Source organism: Plectropomus leopardus, chromosome 24, assembly GCF_008729295.1.
Source record: "Plectropomus leopardus isolate mb chromosome 24, YSFRI_Pleo_2.0, whole genome shotgun sequence".
NCBI lineage: Eukaryota > Metazoa > Chordata > Actinopteri > Perciformes > Serranidae > Plectropomus > Plectropomus leopardus.
This window is the reverse complement of record NC_056486.1, coordinates 5,068,253-5,089,898: the sequence shown is the minus strand read 5'-3', so window position 1 is coordinate 5,089,898 and position 21,646 is coordinate 5,068,253. Positions and strand designations below refer to the sequence as shown.

The 21,646-nt window shown below is 38.1% G+C and overlaps 2 protein-coding genes across 3 annotated transcripts in view; both read right to left on the bottom strand.

Annotated features, from left to right (window-relative positions):
- Positions 1-8,637, bottom strand: part of creb3l1 (cAMP responsive element binding protein 3-like 1) — a 42,293-nt gene extending 33,656 nt beyond the window's left edge. The window contains exon 1 of one of the 2 annotated variants that reach the window (XM_042513150.1): positions 8,197-8,637. In XM_042513150.1, coding sequence (XP_042369084.1) covers positions 8,197-8,307 — 111 coding nt within the window. In that variant the 5' untranslated portion in view covers positions 8,308-8,637. The remainder of the gene's footprint in view (positions 1-8,196) is intronic. The other variant, XM_042513149.1, reaches the window with a different exon arrangement.
- Positions 8,638-14,804: 6,167 nt separating this feature from the next.
- Positions 14,805-20,271, bottom strand: zgc:110699 (uncharacterized protein LOC325371 homolog). The gene is made up of 8 exons (XM_042513300.1): positions 20,204-20,271; positions 19,994-20,093; positions 18,229-18,285; positions 18,049-18,122; positions 17,791-17,929; positions 16,539-16,632; positions 16,170-16,241; positions 14,805-15,670 (listed from the first exon to the last, which is right to left on the bottom strand). The coding sequence occupies exons 2-8, from the start codon at positions 20,043-20,045 to the stop codon at positions 15,562-15,564; spliced, it is 597 nt and encodes a 198-aa protein (XP_042369234.1). The 5' UTR covers positions 20,046-20,093; positions 20,204-20,271; the 3' UTR covers positions 14,805-15,561.
- Positions 20,272-21,646: the final 1,375 nt, after the last annotated feature.

Genomic DNA, 21,646 nt, shown 5'->3' with positions numbered 1-21,646 from the left:
AGCCTAATTATGTATGCAGATAATGCGATATTATTTTCTTCTAACAATAAAATTGATTGGAGAAAAGGTCAGCACTCAGTGGAGCATTATATTCAGTGCTGATGCTAACCTGCATCCCATCCGCGCCACCTGACATTCATCACTGGCAAATGTTAAAGTTCATTTTATTTTCTACTGGCGGTATTTTACTTTTTGTTTCGTAATTTGTCTTCTAAAGCACTCTCTAGCACAGCTTGATGACATACATACAGAGGAAGCTGCTACTGTTGTTATTAGGACAGGAAGCTTAATGACTTAGGTGGTCGGTGAAGAACAGCTGCAGTCAGTGTGAAAAGAGGAGCGGAGGTCTGGACCTTTCATTATCTGAACCCTCTCTGCTGGGAAAAGAATCACATTAGGGAGGAAAACGGTGTTAAAAAAGCAGTTGACAGTTTTTATAGTTTATTTCTGTGGTGGTGGTGTGTTATTAGGGGGGGATGGGGCTGGGATGTAAATCACACAGAGAAGGAGCTGGGAAAGACAGACGCAAGGAGTAATTATAAAAGCAGAGAGTGACTCTGTTGTGCCTGTAATTAACAGTGTTGAGTCTCAACATATCGCTCTCCTCTCCTGTCATTTGGATGCCTTACTGGTTCAGGTGAAATCGGCAGAAAAAAATCACCAGTGTTGGTCTGTGTGTGATTTGCTTTTCTTGATAGAGTGAGGAAAGACAGCACGGGGATAAACTGGACTGCGGAGTCAGGCCAAAAACTTTATGTCATTATGGCATGAGCACTGCAGTGGAAACCATCGTAAACTCCCCAGAACATCATGTAAAAGCCAAAGGGAAATACACTGAAGAAACATTTTTTCTCAACAAGTCATGTAGTCTCAAATTCAGCCTTCAGGAGCCAACTGTAGTGGCTCTGGTTTTGCTTATTCCAGTTGTTAATGTATCTTGGTTTCCAATTCTTGGCCTCATAAAGCTCTTTGTTTGGCTGCTATTTATACGGTCTTATCCCTACACAACTATCTAATCGACGGGGTCAAAGTGTCAAAGGCTTCTGCATGCATGTTAGCTTGTGTGTTTCCAGACTGAATTATCATTCAATCAAGAAAAGTACAATAAATCAAAGATGCCTTGTCATTGACTCCAAAACAAATCTACCAACAAGTAAAAATAAAGTAACCTGACCTAACATTTAAGCAACATCTTGTAATTTTTTGGCAGATTTATACTGCCATAAACAAACTGATTCTCATAAATTACTGTTACTGTCAATGTTTTGGCAGGTTAAATGACTACAACTTGAGAAATGTTGCACCAGGCTGCAGACAGCACTCAGTCTTGTTGGACAGACTTCCTCTCTGCGTGAATATTTTCACACAGTGATAAGATTTCACTGCATCACCAGTCTCAGCCACAATTTTGAGCAATAACTTCAGTCCATCACATTCAGTTGCTTTTTCACAGATCACCATACATACAATAATCCAAAATGTTGTAGTATGAATCGGGGGAAAATATCAGAGAAAACCTAAAACAATCAGTTAAAATATAGACAGATAATTAAGCGGAAAATATTCTGATTATTGATTAATTGTTTGTAATTTTTCAAGCTCGGGTGAAAACCTATAGTTTGTTTGACATTGGGAAGTATTCAAAGGCATTTTTTAAAAATTTTTGACACGGGTTACTCAAAAATAAAAGTAAACATTACTAGGAGTCTGTCATTCATACATCTGAACTGTTACAGCATGCATTGGAAAATGATCAAAGTTAATGTTAAGTATTCAGGATTTATAGTAAAGAAGGTAAACATATGAAAAACACTGACATAATCTTTAAATTCTAGAAAATCCTCTGGCAGTCTTTTTTTACTGGATTTTAGATACACTGAAAGTCAATTAAAGACTGCATGGCAGGGTGAGACGGTGATTTCTTGCAGTGTAAAATGAAATTGTGAGAGCCCAGAAAACATCATGTCATTATGCTCTAACACTGGCTGCCACAGATAAGAAAATGGCAATGTTCTCAACTGTATTTGGCTTCATGTGGTGGCGTGCGGCTGCAGCGGGTTGACTGTGTTTGGCTTCACTTGAACTGAGAGCGGAGTGAGCCGAGGTTACTGTGAGTGTGTGTGGAGACAGAAGTGAACTCAGCTATAGTCCTCGCTAAGACAGAAGAAGAGTATTTTTCCCTTCACACACACACACACACACGCACACACACACACACACACACACTCAGCTGCATGCCTGCTCACATTCCATCTGGCAGCTCGGTGGCCAATCGGCAGCGAGCATGCAAATGAGAGGGGTGTGTCGTTTTGCAGCTGGAGTACAGGGTCTGAACGGAGAGTAGAATACAGTAGAATAGAAAGGAGAGAACACAGGGACTAGACTATAAATGTAGAGAAAAAAATAACATTGATAAGAGGCCAAAAAGTTCAAATATCTACAGTTTTGTTTTTCTCGAGATAAAGTTTTTCTACAAACATAGACTATAGTAGAGTAGAATTAGATCATGTAGACTACACTGCACTGTCCCTGCTTGACCCCACTTTGTGCATCTGTGTGCAAATGTGTTCATCCACTAATTTTATATGAAGAAATAAGTTGTTTTCCCAATTCATCATTAGGTGAATTTTCAAAATCTTACAAAATTGCAATTCTACAGAGCCCAAATGACAAGTCTTGTGTGTCCGACAGTCCAAAAATAAAAAGATATTCCATATAAAATTATATAAAACAGTGAAAAGCAGTTTTTCCATATGTAGATCTTTGTTCCATCCATTCAATTTTTCCCCAAGCTTTGAAATTGACCCTCATGTGCTTCAAATTATCTCTGGTAGACAGTTAATGAAAGGTCAACATAGTGCGTTACCATGGCATTCGCCCCTGCATTCGTCCAACATGACTGTACCCTCAAAAAATCCCAGTTCACATCGGTGATTAATGCATCATGAGAATAATCATTTGTTGCAGCACTAATACTCAGTTCTCCTCCAGGATTTAGGAAAGCTGCATACAGAGCTGTTCTAACCCGTTAAGTGCTAAATGATGTTATCCATGCATGATCATTGATATTGTCATAAAATGGTTTACTGCACATGATGCACAATTCTAACTGCAGCCAAGGCATGTTCCCATTTAATAGGAACTGTTTGGCATAAAAAAAAGAAAATAAGACAGTTGACTCCATGTTTACAGAAAGCTTAAGAGCATTCGAATGTTGGCGGCTATTTTTTCTCCTCCTGGATGCAATTTTAATGTTTTATAAACACAAAAGTCTGTCCATGAGTGTGAGTGAGTGTGAGTGATTGAGTGAGTGAGGAAGTGAGCGAGTGATGAAGTTGCACCATTGACTGATGACATCATTGGCTGTTGTTATTTTCGAAATAAAACTTTCTGACAGGCTGACAGAGCTGTGAACGCTGGCAGTCCTGTATTACTGTATTCTTCTCTTTCTGTAGTGGCACGATTGACCGCTAACTAGCCAGCTGTCGAAAAGGCAGTTTTGGACGGAGAGAGAGGATCGCTTCATCAATTTGTTTGAGGAACAGCCGTGTCTTTGTGACACAAGCCTTAAAGCCTTTATTACCATCTCAGTGACTCTTATGTGTTACAGTGTCAGAATGGGTGCAGCCACCGTTATTGGGGAGGTGGAAATATGAGACACCTTGAAACTTAAGTGAATATCACGTGTTACAGAATCGGAGTGATGTCGCCAACATGAAAAACTTATTCTTTTGGTTATCAACGGCAATTGGACATTTCATAAACTGACATCAGTGAAACAATGGAGCTGATCAGTGGGTAAAACTGTGGAGAAAGTCAGTCCTCTCTGCTGAGTAATTGTGTCTAATTGTGCTGTTCTACATTTTAATATGCATTTATTAAGCGCTGTAAGCAAAAGTCTGTTACTTGGTGTATTCTGGCCATTTTCTGTCTCAAACCAAAAGTCCTTTCAAATTAAAAGCCCTCTAGCATTACATCACGGTCCAGCCATACACTCAGTCTTGTTTTCAATACATAATCCTCTAACGCCACTCAAATAAACTCCTGTTTCACTCGCTTGGACTTTGGCTCAAAAACATTGTCTCTACCTGCCATTATTCTCTAGTGATCAGTACTGTGCATGCAGAGGGAAGCGAGATGGCCAAACATCAGCGCTGTTAAAAAAAATGTTTTTGGGGCATCCAGTGGCTCAGTTGGTAAATGTCACCCCATGTCCAGAGGCTGTGTCACCGCCGCAGCGGTCGCAGGGTTCGAGTCCAGCCCCGGTCACACTACATCGATCCTGTCCAATAATGGCAACAAAAAAGCCCTAAAAAATATCTTTAAAAAAAATACATACAATTAAATAATGTGTTTAATTCTTTTTAACCACTTACCCGATCAGACAAGTGAGTTGCTAGATTTACTAGCCTGATGTGGCATTTTACTGGCCTGAGGTAATCAGGCAATCCTTACTGATGCTCAGAAATACAGAGATGCCATTATAAGTATCTGATCCTATCGCATGTTAATTCTGTAATTCTAATTCTAAGAAAACATATGAAAAAATAATGTGCAGCCATTCATCCTGCTGATAATGTCAGTTCAGTTTAGTTTTATTATGAGGAATCTCTATCAGCTTTGCTGTGCCCACTCCTTTTTCTTATCTACACTGAGTCTTACCTCCTGGTTATCAACATGGCACAGAAGAGGAAAACAAAATACAGAGCAGGAAGTGTAAAAATCTCTGCAGCACTGCACCACAGAGCACGCCTTAATAAATAACAACAAGCTCATGTCTCTGTGTGTCCATTCATGATGTCCTAACCATTATAGACAAAATTGCACTTCACAGCAGCACTGAATGGGAAAAAATGCACTCTCCTTTATCTTCTCCCAACATCAAAGGTGCTAAAATCAATATTTTTATATTAAAAATGGATAAAATGATGATATGTAATGTGAAAGAATAATTCAGAGTGATGAACCAAAATTAAAATTAATATTACATTTTTTAAAAATTAAAATTATTTAAAAATTAAATAAACTGAATAAATAAAAAGATAAGAAGAGAGAGAGAGAAAAAAGGAAAGTGGAGTTGGTTAGTCACCTCTCATCACCCTCCCTCCCTCTTTGGAGCTTTATAGCACTTTTCTGCTCCTCATCTTAGCTTTATGCCCCACAACTTTACTGTTTTGGTTCAGTCTCACTGCTCTCATCACCGCCACTTGTAGATGCATTTTCAGCAAAAAAGCTCTTGCCACTTGTGCAGCACCAGCATCAATGACACAAGGAGGCCTCAGATACATCATCAGTACCTGTGCATACAACACTACAACAGATTTTATATTACAGAGCGATTGAAATATATTTATAAGCATGCCATTTTGCAGGTCGGTGGCTAATCATCCATCCTTTCCCATGCCCTCAGTGGTACAGCCCAGCCTAGTGGCTTCACAGCAGAGTGGACTACTTTATTTAGAACAGGCGCGGGGGGGTTTAAACCACAAGCAGACTGCTGGGCTGACTCACTGACTAGAATAGAGGTCTGCTCTGAAAAACCTGTGCCGTTTAAAAAAAGGAAATGACACAGAGTGGAAAGAAAGTCAGAGCAGAAATAAAGAAATAGACCTTCCTGCTGATATTGTGATATTTATCGTTCAACTCTCAGTGTGCAGCAGTGAAACGGCTCTCAGCCTGTTTCCATGAATTAAGAGTGCAAAGCTCGGTCAAGCGTGGCGCACGCAGAGGGCACAGCAGTGTACTTTTGGCATTTTGTGGCTGGAGGTGCACCGCACACATGCCGTGCGCTTGGAAACAGGGTGGGATGAGGAGGAATACATTGTCATACATCAGTGCTCTCATTATTAGATTTTACTATGTTTATATGCAACAGTGCAGATGCTATTGCCAAAACTGGGCATGAAACAATCACTTAATTACTTCCTGTTGCACCACTTTTGCTTCTTTAACCAACATGATTGTTTCATTAATGAACAAGCATGATTCTGCTCTACCACACAGTTCATTACAGCCACAGGTCTTTCAAATTTAGGACGCAACGTCTCATGTCAGACTGGAGATGATACATGCTGTAGCCCCAGGGAACCTGCTGTTCTTGAATGAGGTTATGGCGAGAGAATCAATAGCAACAGGTGGTTTTTGACAGGAGAGATATGTAATTTTCCTCTAACTTTTTTATTGCAACAGTCTGAAATGTGTGTGTGGACTTTTTACGGCAACACTGATTATTTTGCAGCAGCACTGAGCTGGTTGGAGAAGATCTAATTAAAGTGTTCACAGTAGATGTGGCATGCATGATTGCAATTTGACAGTGTATAACTGTCTGGGGTGAATTTTATACTGATACAGTTGATAGAAACTGAATAAGTTAGACATACAATTCATTAGCAATGGATCTACCAGATTGCAGTATTTGTGTGGCAATTATTGTATCAATACACGGGTGGCAAATATTAATGTTTTTATCACATAAATTATTAATATTGCAAACACAAATTAAACTTTTGGTAGCCTGTTACAACAATGAAAAAAGTTGCTTTATCAGTTTACTTGACACATGTTGTTGCAATAAAAATGATGGAAGTGAGAAACTTTTTCTTATTAGATAAAACATGTTGACAAAGTTTTTCATTGGGGGCACAATTTAAATCGAAAAAAGGTAATAAATCACAGTGTGTGACGATGAATGTTATTGCAATGCTCAGCATAATGCAAAAGGCTTAAATAATAATATAGTGACTTAATTATCATGATCGTGGGACCTCTGGTTGTTTCCACCCTTTGAGTCCACCATTTAAAATTTTCAAGAGTCCACTGAGACATTTTTAAATGTCTTGTTTACTTGACCAACAGTTTATAGAAGATTAAGAAAGCAGCATTTGAGAAAGTGGAAAAACTTAAAGTTTACTATTTTTGCATTAAAGATCACTTAAATGATAAACTGGTTGTCAAAATAATATTAAAACAAGACTTAGGTTACAGTAATCAGTGCATTTTAGAATTTGAATTAATAATCATGCCTTCATTTAAATAGGCATGGGAATCACCACATCTATTTAATGATAAGTCATGATGCAATATTTTTGTGATTTTAAACACGTTTCAATATGCTGAGTGTCATGATAAAATACATTGCAATATATCACTTTTTTTTCAACTACAAATTATGTCCCCAAAGGAAAACTTTGCCAACATCTGTTTTATCTCATAAGATAATGTTTTCATTGTGTTTTTTTTTTTTTTTTTGTTCTAGTAGGCTACCAAAAGTTTTATATTTGTTTGCAATATTAATAATTTATATAATTAAAAACTGATACTTGTAACTATATACTAGGTACATATTAGGGGTCGACAGGTTTTCCACCTGGTCGATTATTGGAGCTGATAATTGGCCACTTTTACTTTGTAAAACCTCAGGGAGCTATTTTTTATTTATTTTTATCTAAATTTTGACTTAACTTTATTTTAACAAAACGTTTCTAGGGAACTTGCTGTATATGATGTTGAAAGTTTCAGTTTTTACTAAAAATGTGCTAAAGGAATTTAAACAAATTTTTGTGTTGGAGTTTTTTATATTCACACAAACTACTAATACTCGCTATCTGTATAAGCCCTGAAAAACCAATATCGACCCCCTAGTACTTATAATAATATTGCAATACTATGCAATAGGCTACTATGCTTCCCCAAAACCCTACCAGACAAGCACTGAAAGAGTTAATTAATAACTAATGAATTAATACTGAATTAATAGTCTCGATTGCACACAAGCTGTACATAAACCAGTTTCTGTTCAGGATATGCCCAGTCTATTGTACACACACACACACACACACACACACACACACACACACACACACCCAGAGGACTGCAACACCTGCCTTTTGAACATATAAGCACAAAACACAAGTTAACCAGTAACACTCCAGCCTCTGTCGGTGTCCCCAGTCTCACATAATGGTTTGCACAATTAAACACATACGCACGCACGCAGGGTACGAGCCCCGGATGTCAGTCAGGATCTTAATAACTGCACCGCCCTCCTGAGGTCCGGCTCCGGGCGGAACAGGCAGCAGAGGTGAGTTTGATACACTGACAGCTGACTGGATAGTTTCATTAACTGTTTAACACAAATGTGAGGGTAAAAAACGATAAGCTATCAAAAGTCAAGCTAATTAAATGCTCCAAACTCACCACATTAGTGAGGAAATCTCCGTCGCTGAGTTCCTCCAGGTCCAACAGGTTGGTCCCGCCGGACGGGTAGAGTTTCTCTGCTGTCAAACTGTCTAAGATAGACTCCATCATGACTGTCTGTGTCTGTCTGCAGCTCACTGGACGGATGCTCAGTAGCTAACTATCTAAAATTCAAATCATTAAAATTAAGCAGTTTATTGTCTAACGGCTGCCGCGTGCTCGGTCAGTGTCCGGCCGTTAATTTGCACCGCCTGTCGGTAAAACCGGTGAGTCGAGTCCGGCCGCTGCTTTCTTTTGGTGACAAACTTGAAAAATGTCGAAAATTCACATCCTTTTACTGCTGTGGCGGAGACGGTGTTATCCATTCAGCTGTGTGCGCGCGGCTCAGCCTCTCTCTGCTCGCGTGCGCCGCCTGCCCCCACGCGCCAATGAATATTCAGTGAAGCCCCGCCCCGTGGCGTCAAATTACGGACACGCCCCCAAACACAAAAATAAAACGATAAAACGTAAAATATATTTTACTATGCTGTCATTTTTTTCATGTTTTTTTATTTAAATGGCGAAATTCTTTAGCCATTAAATTGTTTTTTTAGGTTTTAAAAAAATTTATTTCAACCCAATGCTTTCCTGTCTTGCTTTTACAACTTAAAAAAATAAAAATAAAAGAGCAACTGATTTTTAGACTACTATAAAAACTTATTTGGATCAACCCCCTGATGTGACATGAATATGAAGTATTTTTGTTTGCTTACTTTTGTTTCTGTCTGTCTCCATTTATTTATTCATATATTTATTAGTATTATTATTATTGGTAATGGTAGTATTAGTAGGCCTATTAGTATTATTTATGTTCTGTGTAGAATGTTAAATATTTGTGCTCTCTTATGTTTGTTGGCATATTTTGTACATATTTTTTGTTAATCCCCATAAACTAGGCCTGGCGTCCTATGCAGACATAAAAGGCTCATTATGAGGCAATGAAAAACACAACAATTTTTATTTTTGGGTGATTGAACAAGAAAGAAAACATACAAATTAAATATTTATTAATATTTATGTATTATTTATATTTATTATTTTAGATAAAAGTTTGAATGCAATATATCAGAATACATTTTCTTTCTTTTTTTTTTTTTTTTTTTTTTTTTTTTACATATTTAGATGAAGGACATGAATTGGTTACTTCTTACACCACTGTATATAACCAGAGAATTAATAATTCAACAAAATACAGAATCATATGAGCAATTAAGGCATTATAAATCATGAAAAGTAACTATTTCATCAAAGCTTTTAAGGTGTGGATTTTTAGAATAGTTGCTGCATCAAAGGCCCTGCACACCCATGATTTACTCACAGGTTTTTTTTAATTATGCTGACTGATTAGATGTCCTGTTAGGACTGTGTGGGCATGCACAGACTGGTTTGACATCCCTCTCACTCTCTTGTTAGCCTAGGGGACAAATTAAAGCTTCATCCTTCTTATTAGCACAACAAGTTCGATGACCTCCTGTAATGACTCGCACAACTTCAAGACGGAGCACAGGTCTAATCAGCTGGGCTAAGTGGCCTTTAAGGATGTGAAGAGGATGTGTTTAGTTCATTTGTTTGATTTGTTTGGTGGCTCATTTGTGTGACATCCTGGGACACTTCAGTGGAGCTGAGCCCTCGTTAGTGTTATTGGTTCCAACAGGGCTTATTCTGGTGTAAATCCAAATATCGTTGAAAAGGTCAAAAGGTTACCAAGAGTCCGTTCGGTCAGAGGGAGCTGTTAAAACCCTATGAAACCAGAGCAAATTGTCACGATTTCCTTCAAAAACATGGGAATAAGACAATGAGCAACAAAAGAAGAAATTAGTAAAAACTGCAGTAAAGTTACATTGAAAAAAACATAAAGAAATGAATGAAAGAAATTAATTATGATAATTACACATGCCAATTATACATATTTTTTCTAGCTTTTTCCCAAGACATTTTCCTCTATTTTTTTGGGGGGGATTTTTTTTTCATATACATTTCTTTTACCAAGTTGCTAATTGCCTTTTTCCCCATGTTTTTGAAAGAAATTGCACCACTGCTCAGGGCTCAAAGGTATAAGTACTTTTTAAATGCATCTGAAAGCAGCACAAGAAATGTGATGTCGCTCAAGGTTTCAAAGGATTAATATATTTATGAAAGTAAGACAATCACAACAGAGAAATGTGTGTTTCTGTGTAAAAGAAAAACAGAGCAGATAAACTGTTTTGACATCCCAAAATATTACCTGCAGCTACAACACACACACTCTCACACAAACACACACACACACACACACACACACACACACACACACAAACACACACTGCAAGGTGGGAATGAAGCAGATATTTTTTTGTCTTCCGTGATTGCTCAGGCTCGCCCATCTAATTCGTCACCTCTCATCCTGTCCCTGATTGTTTCTCCTGTGAGAGACAGAGAGATTGAAACTCTGTCTGGTGTGCTGCAGGTATCAGAGATGCATGTGTGTGTGTGTGTGTGTGTGTGTGCTAAACCATTATATAGTCAAGGTATATTTAAGTGAATGAGGCTTGTAAGAAGGGCATTTTTAAGTGATACAACTTTGCAGAATGAAATCAGCACACCACAAAAAGAATAAATTGACCCAATGATGGTGTTAAATACCTACCAAGGTCATATCCACATGGAGCACATACAGACCTAAAAACATTCCCCTCAATGTGTGATATTTGATATTTCCATGGATTTGTCCGTGATTGTATTGTCTCCATCAGTGGTTGCAGAGGGTGTGTTCGAGTTCATGAAGCCCTTTGTCATACCTGACACTGATTACCATCAGGTGTTTGTGTGTGTGTGCTATGTTCCTGTTTTAACAATACTTAGTGACAGTTATGTAATAATCTCCAGTTACTCTGCATCCTCTTCTCTTGTTTCTTCCTGGTGTTTCGTTTTTCTGCCTTTTACTAATCGCTCTTTCCTTCTCTCTGTGCTCCTCTTTTTTCCTTCCTTTGTCTGCATATCAGTTTGCAGCAGTGTCCCACCTCAAGGGACTGAGTGTTTGTTTCTCCCACACATTGCATAACTGTGGGGATCTTCCATAATCCTAATTCAAATTTAAAGGTTTAAAGTGGAGTTAAAGTGGAGTTTTTGACCACTGGTGGCACTTTGGAGCAATATTTTCATTGAGACAATGCCTTTTTTGTTTGTATAACTTGTGATGTGCAATTTGACTAAGTGCAGAGGGTGGTGAAGCATATCGACAGTTGGAGGCAGTAATGTGCAAGTTAAAGAGGAATAGATGAAGACAATCTACAGACAAACAAAAAAAATCTCAAAACATGAAGAACAAGTTTTTGTAAAAGTTTTAGAGAAATTAGGACATGCTGAATAAAACAACAAATGCATCACATTTTACCTTTAATGACAAAATTTTAGTTCTTAAGCTTTTTTCATATAAAACCCCATTTTTTATTATTATTTATGGATGGTGCCTTTCAGTTTTTTCATTGTCATTGTTAACAAAACTGTCAATGAGTTGTGTTCATCGCTTCAGCATGAAATCAACTCAATTTCGACAGTGGTATACTGAACAGGCAACCAGACCAGGCCTCAAATTGAGACAGGCCGATATTTGTCAAAATATGTCGCCATACCTGGCTAGTGAAAGGGAGTGAACATTTAATTGGAACTAGGCTTTTATTTAAAGTTTTCCAGTGTTTATACAGTCTGTGGTTTAAAAACTCAGTTGCATTAATCGGCAGATCTAAACAACAGTCGGCTTTTATGGAAAGTAAGCTTCCACCTCTTCCTGGACACAGTCCAGGATGCAGAGTGATAGCGGGACACAAGGACATTCATATGCACTGTAAATAACTGTTTACCTTACTGCATATAAAGTGTTCATCAGGATACGAGCGATACATTTGATTGATATTTGTACAATCCAGAAGCTTTGGGTGTCTGATTGGTTGCTTATCTATTGATGCAGGTTGTGACAGGCAGCAATCTGATTGGCTCCTGCTGTGATGACGCAGTAAGTGTGACTCATCCCCTATTCTGAGCTGAAGCATGGATGTATTATCTGAGGTGACTCTGGGTTCTGACCTTTCGTCTCCTTGGTGACCGCTTTGATGTCATTACCTCTCCGCACATCCATTGTAGTCATCATCCTCCTCAGTCTCGGTCCGTCTGTCTCTCAAATCTAATCGGGTGTGTTGGTATCACAAACAAACATCACAGCCTCGAGGTGGAGAACACACAGTTTATGTCTGTCTGAGTAAATGACAGTTTCACTCTCCGTCACACAGTCACCACCAGAAAATTACTTAGTCCTCACATAATGTGTTTTTTCTCCCTCCCTGCGCTGACCCTGTTAACAGGCGAAAGCATATTCGCTGTAGCACCCACTCATGTCGGTGAATATAAATTCATACTTTGGTATGGATGACTTCTGTCCCCAAGCAGTCTGTTAAATGAGTAATCAGGGCCGGCACAAGACTTTTTGGGGACTTGAAGTAGGACCCCATCAACCACCATCATGACTATCAAAGTACCACCTCAACTGGGATTGAGGGATACAGAAAAACAGCTAAATAAACCAGCGTATAATGATTTTTTAAAGGTCCCATATTGTAACAATCCGATTTCCATGTCTTTTTTTTATTATAAGGCAGATATAGGTGCTATATCAATACTGTGAAATTCTCAATCCACAGAGAAATACACACAGTCTGCATACAGAAACTGTGCCTATAAATGAGCCTTCAGGACTTTTGTGAAGTTGTGATGTCACAAGTACACTATATAAAGGAATAAAGTGCTGCTGAAGTGCCATTACCTTTTTCAGAAGCAATGACGGTGCAAAGATGCTGAGAGCGCAGATGCAGAAGACATAGAAACACCAGTCAGAGCAGACAGGGCTTTTTTGAGAGGGGGTACTTATGAAGACACACTAAAATGCAGTGTTTCAGACAAATGGTGAATACAGGTACAATCAGGCACAGTATAAGAAAAAAAAATGAATTTTTGTTGTTGTTTTTTATAGTAAAGCATGTACATATGTTCTGGTACAAAAGGAAGAAGAAGAAGGCTGGACGCCGAAATGCATCGAAGAATCAGTTGTTTTTTCAGCATGTTTTACTTTTAGAACCTGCCAATCAAATAAAGGCATTTTAACTTTCTTCATCAAGATAAGTGCCTTGGCTCCTACCCGTTTATTCTAATTTGTTCATTAAAGACCACCGTCTTTTTGTACTATTACTAGTCTCAAGAAGCTCTCCTGTTTTTTGGCTTTTTATCACATTGTAAAGAGACCATTCTCATTCCCTGGCACCATATACCGCCCCTTTATCACATCCCTTTGTGTGATATCGATGTCAAAGGCAACCTTTAGCATGTTTATAAGACACACCGGGCCGTCAATAAACTACAACTGATGTGTGGCAAACTGACGTGTATAAAGACTGAGAAAGTCCACATAGATGGGAGGGAGGACAGGTGGATGGACCACAGTACATGTCCCATGTAAAAAATAAGACACTGCTGTTAAAGCGTAACATTATGTAAGGTCACGTCCATGTTGAGAGCCACGCGCAGACAATCCAACTCAGACACTAAATCATACAGAAATGGTGCATTCATCTCCTGCAATCATGTTTTTTTAACGACACCTGTGGTGTCTGGAGGTAAGAGCAGGTGTAGCTTTATAATACACAGTAAAGGCAGATCCTGCCAATGGACCTAACGATGAACACTACTAAATAAAGATGAAGTCACAGAATCAAAAATCTTTGAATGGCTAATGCTGAAAAATACCAGCCATAAATAGAAAAAAAATGTGGTCAGATATAATGAAAATTGTGGAACTTGTAACTTTTAAGCCAAAACTGGTAACTATATGCACATTTTCATCCTCTGTGTTTGTACATGGAGCCCAGTGGGGTTCTGTGGTTGGTTGGTGGTAGCTGGGTGGAGTATTTCATGTAAAATAAATGGCCGTGGGGGAGGACAGAGTGGTGGGATGGAGAGTCTGCATCCAGTCAATTTTCCCATAATGCCTTTACGAGTGAGCAGCTCGAGCAGTTTTTCTAAACAGCAGCTCTTCTTTCCTCTCTCTGCTCCTCACATACAAACCAGATGCCAAAGAAGCCCAATGTTTTCCTTCCCTGTTATAGTACCTCTTATTTTTGTATTGCTTTTTCCTGCGTGTCTTTTTTCAGATGTCTCTCGCTGGTCGTAAAGTTCAGAAGTTCAGAGTGTGGCACGAGGAGAAAGAGAGAACGATGCATGGAGACAAACACAGAGTTGTATAAGGCCAAGACTGTAATCAAAGCCAGCTTTGTTCTTTACACAACGTTACGTTATGTACATACTCCTACACGTTCAACTGTCTTACTCACTTACTTCACTGACTGGTTCATCCACTGCTTAGATTCTTGTACAAATTACAAAAATGTACCGTGAAGTTGACAGCCTGGCCAAAACTATGTGGACACCCAACGTTAGCCAAATGTGATTCTAATTCCAAAATCTGATGCTATAATGACCTCCACTCCTCCTAGAAGGCTTTCGACAAGATTTAGACTGCTTTGATTTTGGGTTAGATTCTTCCATAATAAAGGCAACAGAGTTGCTCATAGACTGGCCAAATTGTGCTGAACAGTGTAATTTCACATACTTTGGGTCCGTGGTGAGTCTGCACCATGAAATGACTGCACCACTCTCTACTGGAGAATATAACACATTACACGCAAGGACATTAGGATATGGACAAATGCATGTTAATTTACAAAAATAAAGGCTGTAATTAGAGAAACATATATTATTTATCATTTATTTCTGCCGTAACTGCACAGATATTATTGTCCTCTACAATAACTCTTTGTGTATCTAAAGTTCAACCTAAAAATCAACATCAACTGTCTTTGAAAATGTATTTAGGCCATTTTATATTTGTTCTCCCCAGAAAGGAAGCTGTTTTCTTCTCTGAATAATTGCCCTGCATCCTCATACAGGCCTGTTAAACTGTTGACACACAAATTTCTCCTTCTAATATTGTATTAATCCAGATCCAACCTCTGAGATGGAATCGTGCAGTAAATATCGCCAAAACTGCAAACTTAAATCGGAGTTTGCTTGTTCAACTAACTCTCTTAGGTAGTCAAACTCACACTTTGTGTCTACAGTGATTTTCCTTGTAAAGTAAAACATTTTTGTAGCACTTTTCCTGCACAATCCAGAGTGAAAAACCATGAACACAGACAGCCTGAAGCTCCAGACTGAAGCTACAAAAACAGTCAGATCAGCCTACAAAATTTCATTAAATGCCCCACTGTTATAGGCCTAACTGGTGAATTGTGTTTGCTGTGGTCACCACTGCATGGTCTTGGAGCGGGTCAGTTTCCGGGTCAGAGCATGGCGAACAGTCAGCATGTAGGAGCGGCGGTCAGGCAGAGGGCGCTGCTGATCCAACACCAGCCTGTCAGACACAAGAAACTAAAAATCACCACCAACTACCAACCTCTGCATCCCCGGTCAATACAACACACAACCTTAAACTAATCTTTTAACTGTTTTGGCAGTTAGTGTGCAAAAAAAAACAACATACTTTTGCAATTTTTTTCAGATAGGACATAATACAACACACTAGATATCAATCCAGTTGTGACTCTGAATTTGTCAATTAAACTTCAGAAAACGAAAATAGCATTTCCTCTTAAAGAGTAATTATGTGGAGCTGTCCAGTGGTGCCTCCACAGGGGGCTCGGGCCACCCACTATCCCCTCTGGTGGAAAAAATTTGAGGCTAATGTTACTATCTTTAAGATATTAACTGAAAAATAAGAAACCAAAGTATATCAGCAAGTAATTCCTTAAATTTCAAATTGACAGAGTTTTAGATTATCCATAATGCTTAAACAGCATATTCAAATTCCTGAAATTAATCCATCGATAAGTTATAATACAACTGAACCAAACCTAATGAGCTGAAGCACAGCCGCTTCCACAGCTAACACAGCCTCTGCAACCGACAGCTCCCTGAAACTGCACCTGTAAACATAAACACACACACACACACACACACACACACACACACTGAATGTTATATCTGACGCCTGCATTTCACTTAATATGTAATATTCACTGAATTGAATATAAGATCCTCATTTAGTCCATAACATTGCCATTGTCCTCTTCTCATATTATTTTCATCAAAATAACAGTTACAACACACACAATGTCATTTATATCAAGAAAACAAAACAAACAAGGATGTGGGCAATTTAGAATTTAAAAACAGTCTAGAGAAGGAAGTGGGAAAATAATTGAAAACACCCACAAACAAACCTCAAGTCTTTGGCAAGTCTCTGCCCTTCCTCTGTCGTCACCTCCCTGCCAATCTCCAAGTCTGCCTTATTGGCTACCAGCACTGTAGGGACAACTGGCACACACACACACACACACACACACACACACACACACACACACACACACACACACACACACACACAGAGTGTCAATAAACCAGTAGGATGATGCTATGCAGTGTTGGGAGTTTGTGTTCACATGTTAGCTACAGATCACAGGATGGCCTACCAAACATGGAATATACTGTATGTCCCTGCTTCATCTGTGCATGCGTGTGTGTGTGTATGTGTGTGTGTAAAGGTGACAATACACAGATGGAGTCAGAGCAGAGACTCAGTGGACTTTAAGAGCAAACATAGCTGAACACAGTGTTCCTGTGGAGCTCACACAGCTGGTTCATTCGTTCAGCAGCTGGTGTGTTAGTTAGTAGTCAAAGTTCTGTTTCATGTGTCTCTAAATCATAGATGAACTAATATAAAATTACTGGTGATGCCGACATTGTGTTTTCTTTAAAAACAAAATTGGGGAGGTGAAACAATTTCACTGACTTCCTGCCAAAACTTACAAAAGGCATGTTTTCACACATGCAGCCTTTATCTACATGCTGTCAAATAAGTGACATTAAAGCCTTTAAGTGTAGCATCTGGCATTAAAGGGACAGTTCACACCAAAATCAAAAATGCATGTTTTTCCTTTTACATGGAGTGTAATTTATGAATGATAATTTTGGTGTGAGTTGCTGAGTGTTGTAGATATGCGCACAACCTTGTTCTGATTCCCAGGTTGTCAAATATAGACGCCACCGTGTCTGAGAGTGATGCACTGGGGGAACTGTTAAGCAGATCTATGTGATGCACAGCTAAATAGTCTTGGTTAAGTTTAGGCAACAAAACTATTTGGTTAGGTTTAGAAAAAATATGTTTTGGGTAAAAAAAAAAGTATGAAACGAAACGAAAGGCAACATGAATTAAATACATGATGAGTTACGTCAGTATGCGACGTAAAAAAAACATTACTGTAAAACAACACGGTTGGTTTAACGTTTGGAGGGTGTAGTTTGGATAGAGAAAAGAGTTCCTACATATATTATGTATTACATAGACTGAAAAATAGCACTACAGATGAGAGGAAAAAATATTAATTTTTAATTTTAGAGTGATCTTCCCTTTGAGGCTTGACATTGGTGACTCCTAGAGACAGGTGGTGGTAGAAAAGACAAAAGTTTTCCTACCCAGACTTTCTTTGGTTTGCTCGATGAGTTTCTTGAGTCGAGGGACCTCCAGGAAGCTGAGGCGTTGTGTGATGGAGTAAAGCAGCAGGAAACCGTCTGCCCAGCGAATGGAGGACTCCAGAGACGCCACAGAGCTCTCCTGGAGGACATTATGTCACACGATAGTGGTGCAAACAAAGGGATTGTTTAACATTTTGGAAAAAAGGCTTCTTCACTAAATCACTTACAGTCACTTAGCAATAAGAAGCCAGCATTTACCTTACAAGCTATATCCAAAATCTCAAGATCAACAGCTTCCTGGTCCACCACCCGACTGCATCTGTAGGTCACCTCTGTAGAAAAACAAATTTGACTTGTGTTATTTTTATTTATTATGTAATACATGTACAATTATTTCTTGCTTGAATGTCCATACTGCTCACTGTAGTAAATATTTACCCTTTTTATGGTCGTATTCTCCAATGAAGCGCTTCGTTATGAAACGAACACACAGTGCTGGAGACACAAAGCAGACACACACAGAGTGAACTGCCAGAAACACAAAATAATAATTTGACATACTGTGCGTTCACACACATATAAAGTTTAATTTACACATCTGATCTGCAGCTTTCTGTACTGGATGTTCCTGTGTTGCACAGCTTTGAGGACTTTCCTTTCTGTAATGTTACCTGCCTTGTTTAAACAAATGCCGAAGTGTTTTCTCTGTGTTTGGGTGGAAGGAGTCTGGACGGTTTGTTTGACGTCGGCTGTTTGAGGGCTCTCTATATTTCCTTTTGGCAGGACACATTAAAAGGTTTGTCAGGCTTGTCTAAGCTGTAATTTGAGCCCTTACGTCTGAAAAATGAGGGCATTTTCAATGCATTTTAAGGAATTAAAGCTTGATATCTACCTCTGTCACATCTATAATTTTGATAGTTTTGATATTTTATGCTTTACTTTGGATTTTGAGTAATATTATGAGCTCGAAGCTCTGGTGTCATCATAACTATTTGGAATAAATCTGCTGAAAGTGTCCTGTAGTCAGTGGTGGAAACAGATCATTCCTAAAATACTGTACTTAATTAAAAATTTAAGGTACTTATACTTTAGAGCTTTCTTTTCCTGGCACTTTATACTTTTACTCAACTTCAGTTCAGGGGAAAATATTGTACTTTGTGCTCCATTAGAATTATTTGAAAGCTGTATTTATTTTAAAATTAAGATTTTTGCATACCAAACATATGAGAAACAGGTAAAATATTGTACAGAATGCAGATGTTTTGATGTAAATAAATTACCCAAAATATTTAAAGGAATACAAATGGTCATTCAGGAGTTGACGTATTGCTTTAAACAAAGCTAAAATAAGTTGGTAGAGAAAATAATTAACTGTCAAATATTCTGGTTGTTAGAGTCATTTTTTGTTGCAAAACATTTAATGATTACAGCTACACAAATGTGAAGATGTGCTGCTTTTCCTTTTTATTATTTTTATTTTTTAAACTTTAATTACATTTTCCGGATTCAATTTGCTTTTCTTTAGTAACATATTCAATGCAGGACTTTTACTTGTAATCGAGATTTCTTCTAAGTTTTGTACTAGTACTTTAACTCAAGTAAAGGATATGAATATTTCCTCCACTTCCTAAAATGTAGCTGACTTGTACAAACCTGAAGGTTTACACTGGTTTTAATAGTCTATGCAACTTGGTAATAATTTTGAGTATATAACCCTTGAGTCATGATGTTGGCAGTTGTGTTCTTACCTTCAGTTTAATCATCCTTCTTTAATTTTATGGTAGAAAAACCAACTTAAGAAGTCACTTTCATCAGACTTATTAAATTATGCAAAATTAACAGTTTATAGTGAAACCCCATGCATGAAAAAAAAACAACATTTCTCACACTGATCTGTTTCTCCACCATGAAAAGATTTGACGAAAGCCATGAGGCAGTCCTCGGCTGGACACATTTACACTTCAATGCTCAGGAAGAGGAAGAGGGGTCAGCGTTAAGATCTGTGTGCAGTTTCCATATTTAGCAAAAGCCCTTTAACCATGACCAAAACTTAACCCTAAAGTTAACCTCTTCTGGTTGCTTAAACTAACGTTTTTCATGTGATGAACATGTGACAGCGTCTCTGATCTGAGCTACAGTTACATAACCTGTCTCCCCACCTTCTCTATTCCTGTGCATTAATGTTTGAGTGCGCAGTTTGTACCTGTTTTTCCAGTGTTATGAGCTCCCAGAATGAGGAGTTTAACTGGAACCATTTTCCTGTTGGGCCCAATATCAGTCCACTGTCTGTCCCTGCATGAAATCTGCAGAGAGCAGAGGGGGCAACTTTAAATCGCAGCATATGTGAATAATGCAAATGTATAACTGACACAAACTAAGTACTACAGCGATGTAGGTTTGCAATAATACTGACCTTTAAGTAGAAATAAACACCAGGTATGAAGAGGAGTGAAGTAGTGAACTCACAGTGTTCAGTCTCAGACACAGAGCAGACGGGAATGAAGAGATGGGACTGTCTTCTCTCTTCTCTGTTTTTAAGTGTGTGTGTGTGTGTGTGTGTGTGTGTGTGTGTGTGTGCTTCTGTTTGGTTATAAGAGCTCTCTCTCTCTCTCTCTCTCTCTCTCTCTCTCTCAGGGAACAGTACATGACAAGAGCCATTTGTCTGGAGGAAGCATATGCACACCGCTTTTAGGGAGTCTCAATGAGTTACAATCGTTCCCTACAGGCTTGCCCTAAATCTGGAGCTAAAGATAAACTTGCTGGCAGTCAATATCGGCCTCCATATCCCACTTTTTTCCAAAAATCACTTTCAAAATGTCAAGTGAGCTCCCTTAAACAATCACGGGGTGTATCTGCGGCTTATAACTTTGTATTTTGATGGACTTGGAGGCTAAAATCTCACCAGCAGTCATTAAGTTTCAAAGACTTAAATCAATTTATTTAAACAATTTCTTTAAACTATTTCTATTTAATTTATTTCTTTATTAACATTAGCCTTTATTCTTTTTTCAAATTTATTCCTGTACTTTTTTTTAATGTATTTCTGTATTTATAATCTCTTTATGAAATCATTCTTGTATTTTTTCATCATTTATGTAGTTATTCCTGTATTTATTTTTTATTTTTTATATTTATTCCTGTATTTATATATACATTTCTTTATGGATTTATTCATGTATTATTACATCATTTATTTCTGCATTTATTTGGAAATCTATTTATTAACAATTAAGTCATTTTTTGTCCTCCAAATGTCACTAGCAGTGTCAGTATTTTGAAGTTTAAAGGAATCATTAAGCATTTTGGAAAATACATCTTCAAATTAAATCATTTCCCAACATATCAAACTTTTACTTCAAGAACAGTTTTTGTAAACGATGAGGTGGTTTTTTTTTTACCAGTCAACACAATGCTTGGAAATGTCTCTTTCTTTCTTACAATAGCAATCAGGTCATTAATGTCTTAATTATTTACTTTTCTAATGCAGTGGCCTTGACCTGACCTCCGGGTTCGGCAGAGACTGTCTTCTTTCACCTGCATGTCAGCAGACGTGTGCAAGAAGCCAGATTTGAGCATATTTCATAGGAGAGGATTTGGCAATCGCTGCCTGGAAAATTAAAAAATCTGACGTTTTAATGTTTGAAGTATAACAGTTAAGACTTTTCTTTCTGTTGAAAGAACAGTTAAGAGTTTTACTGCATGGCAAAGATACTGTGTGAACTTTGATTTGGCGTGAAACTTTGAAATGATAATATAGAAAACAACATCGAACAATGTTTTGAAGTTTTAGAGCCTCAATACGTGAGTAAAATAGGTGAAGGAATGACAAACGTTAGTGACAAGCGGATTTTCAAAC

Excerpts from the sequence above, each read along its gene's own strand:
- zgc:110699 (XM_042513300.1), bottom strand. The coding sequence starts at position 20,045 with ATGGTTCCAGTTAAACTCCTCATTCTGGGAGCTCATAACACTGGAAAA. Across the intron at positions 18,286-19,993 it reads TCATAACACTGGAAAAACAG|CACTGTGTGTTCGTTTCATA; the intron begins GTACAAACTGCG and ends TTGTGTCTCCAG. Across the intron at positions 17,930-18,048 it reads TTTTGGATATAGCTTGTAAG|GAGAGCTCTGTGGCGTCTCT; the intron begins GTAAATGCTGGC and ends AATGTCCTCCAG.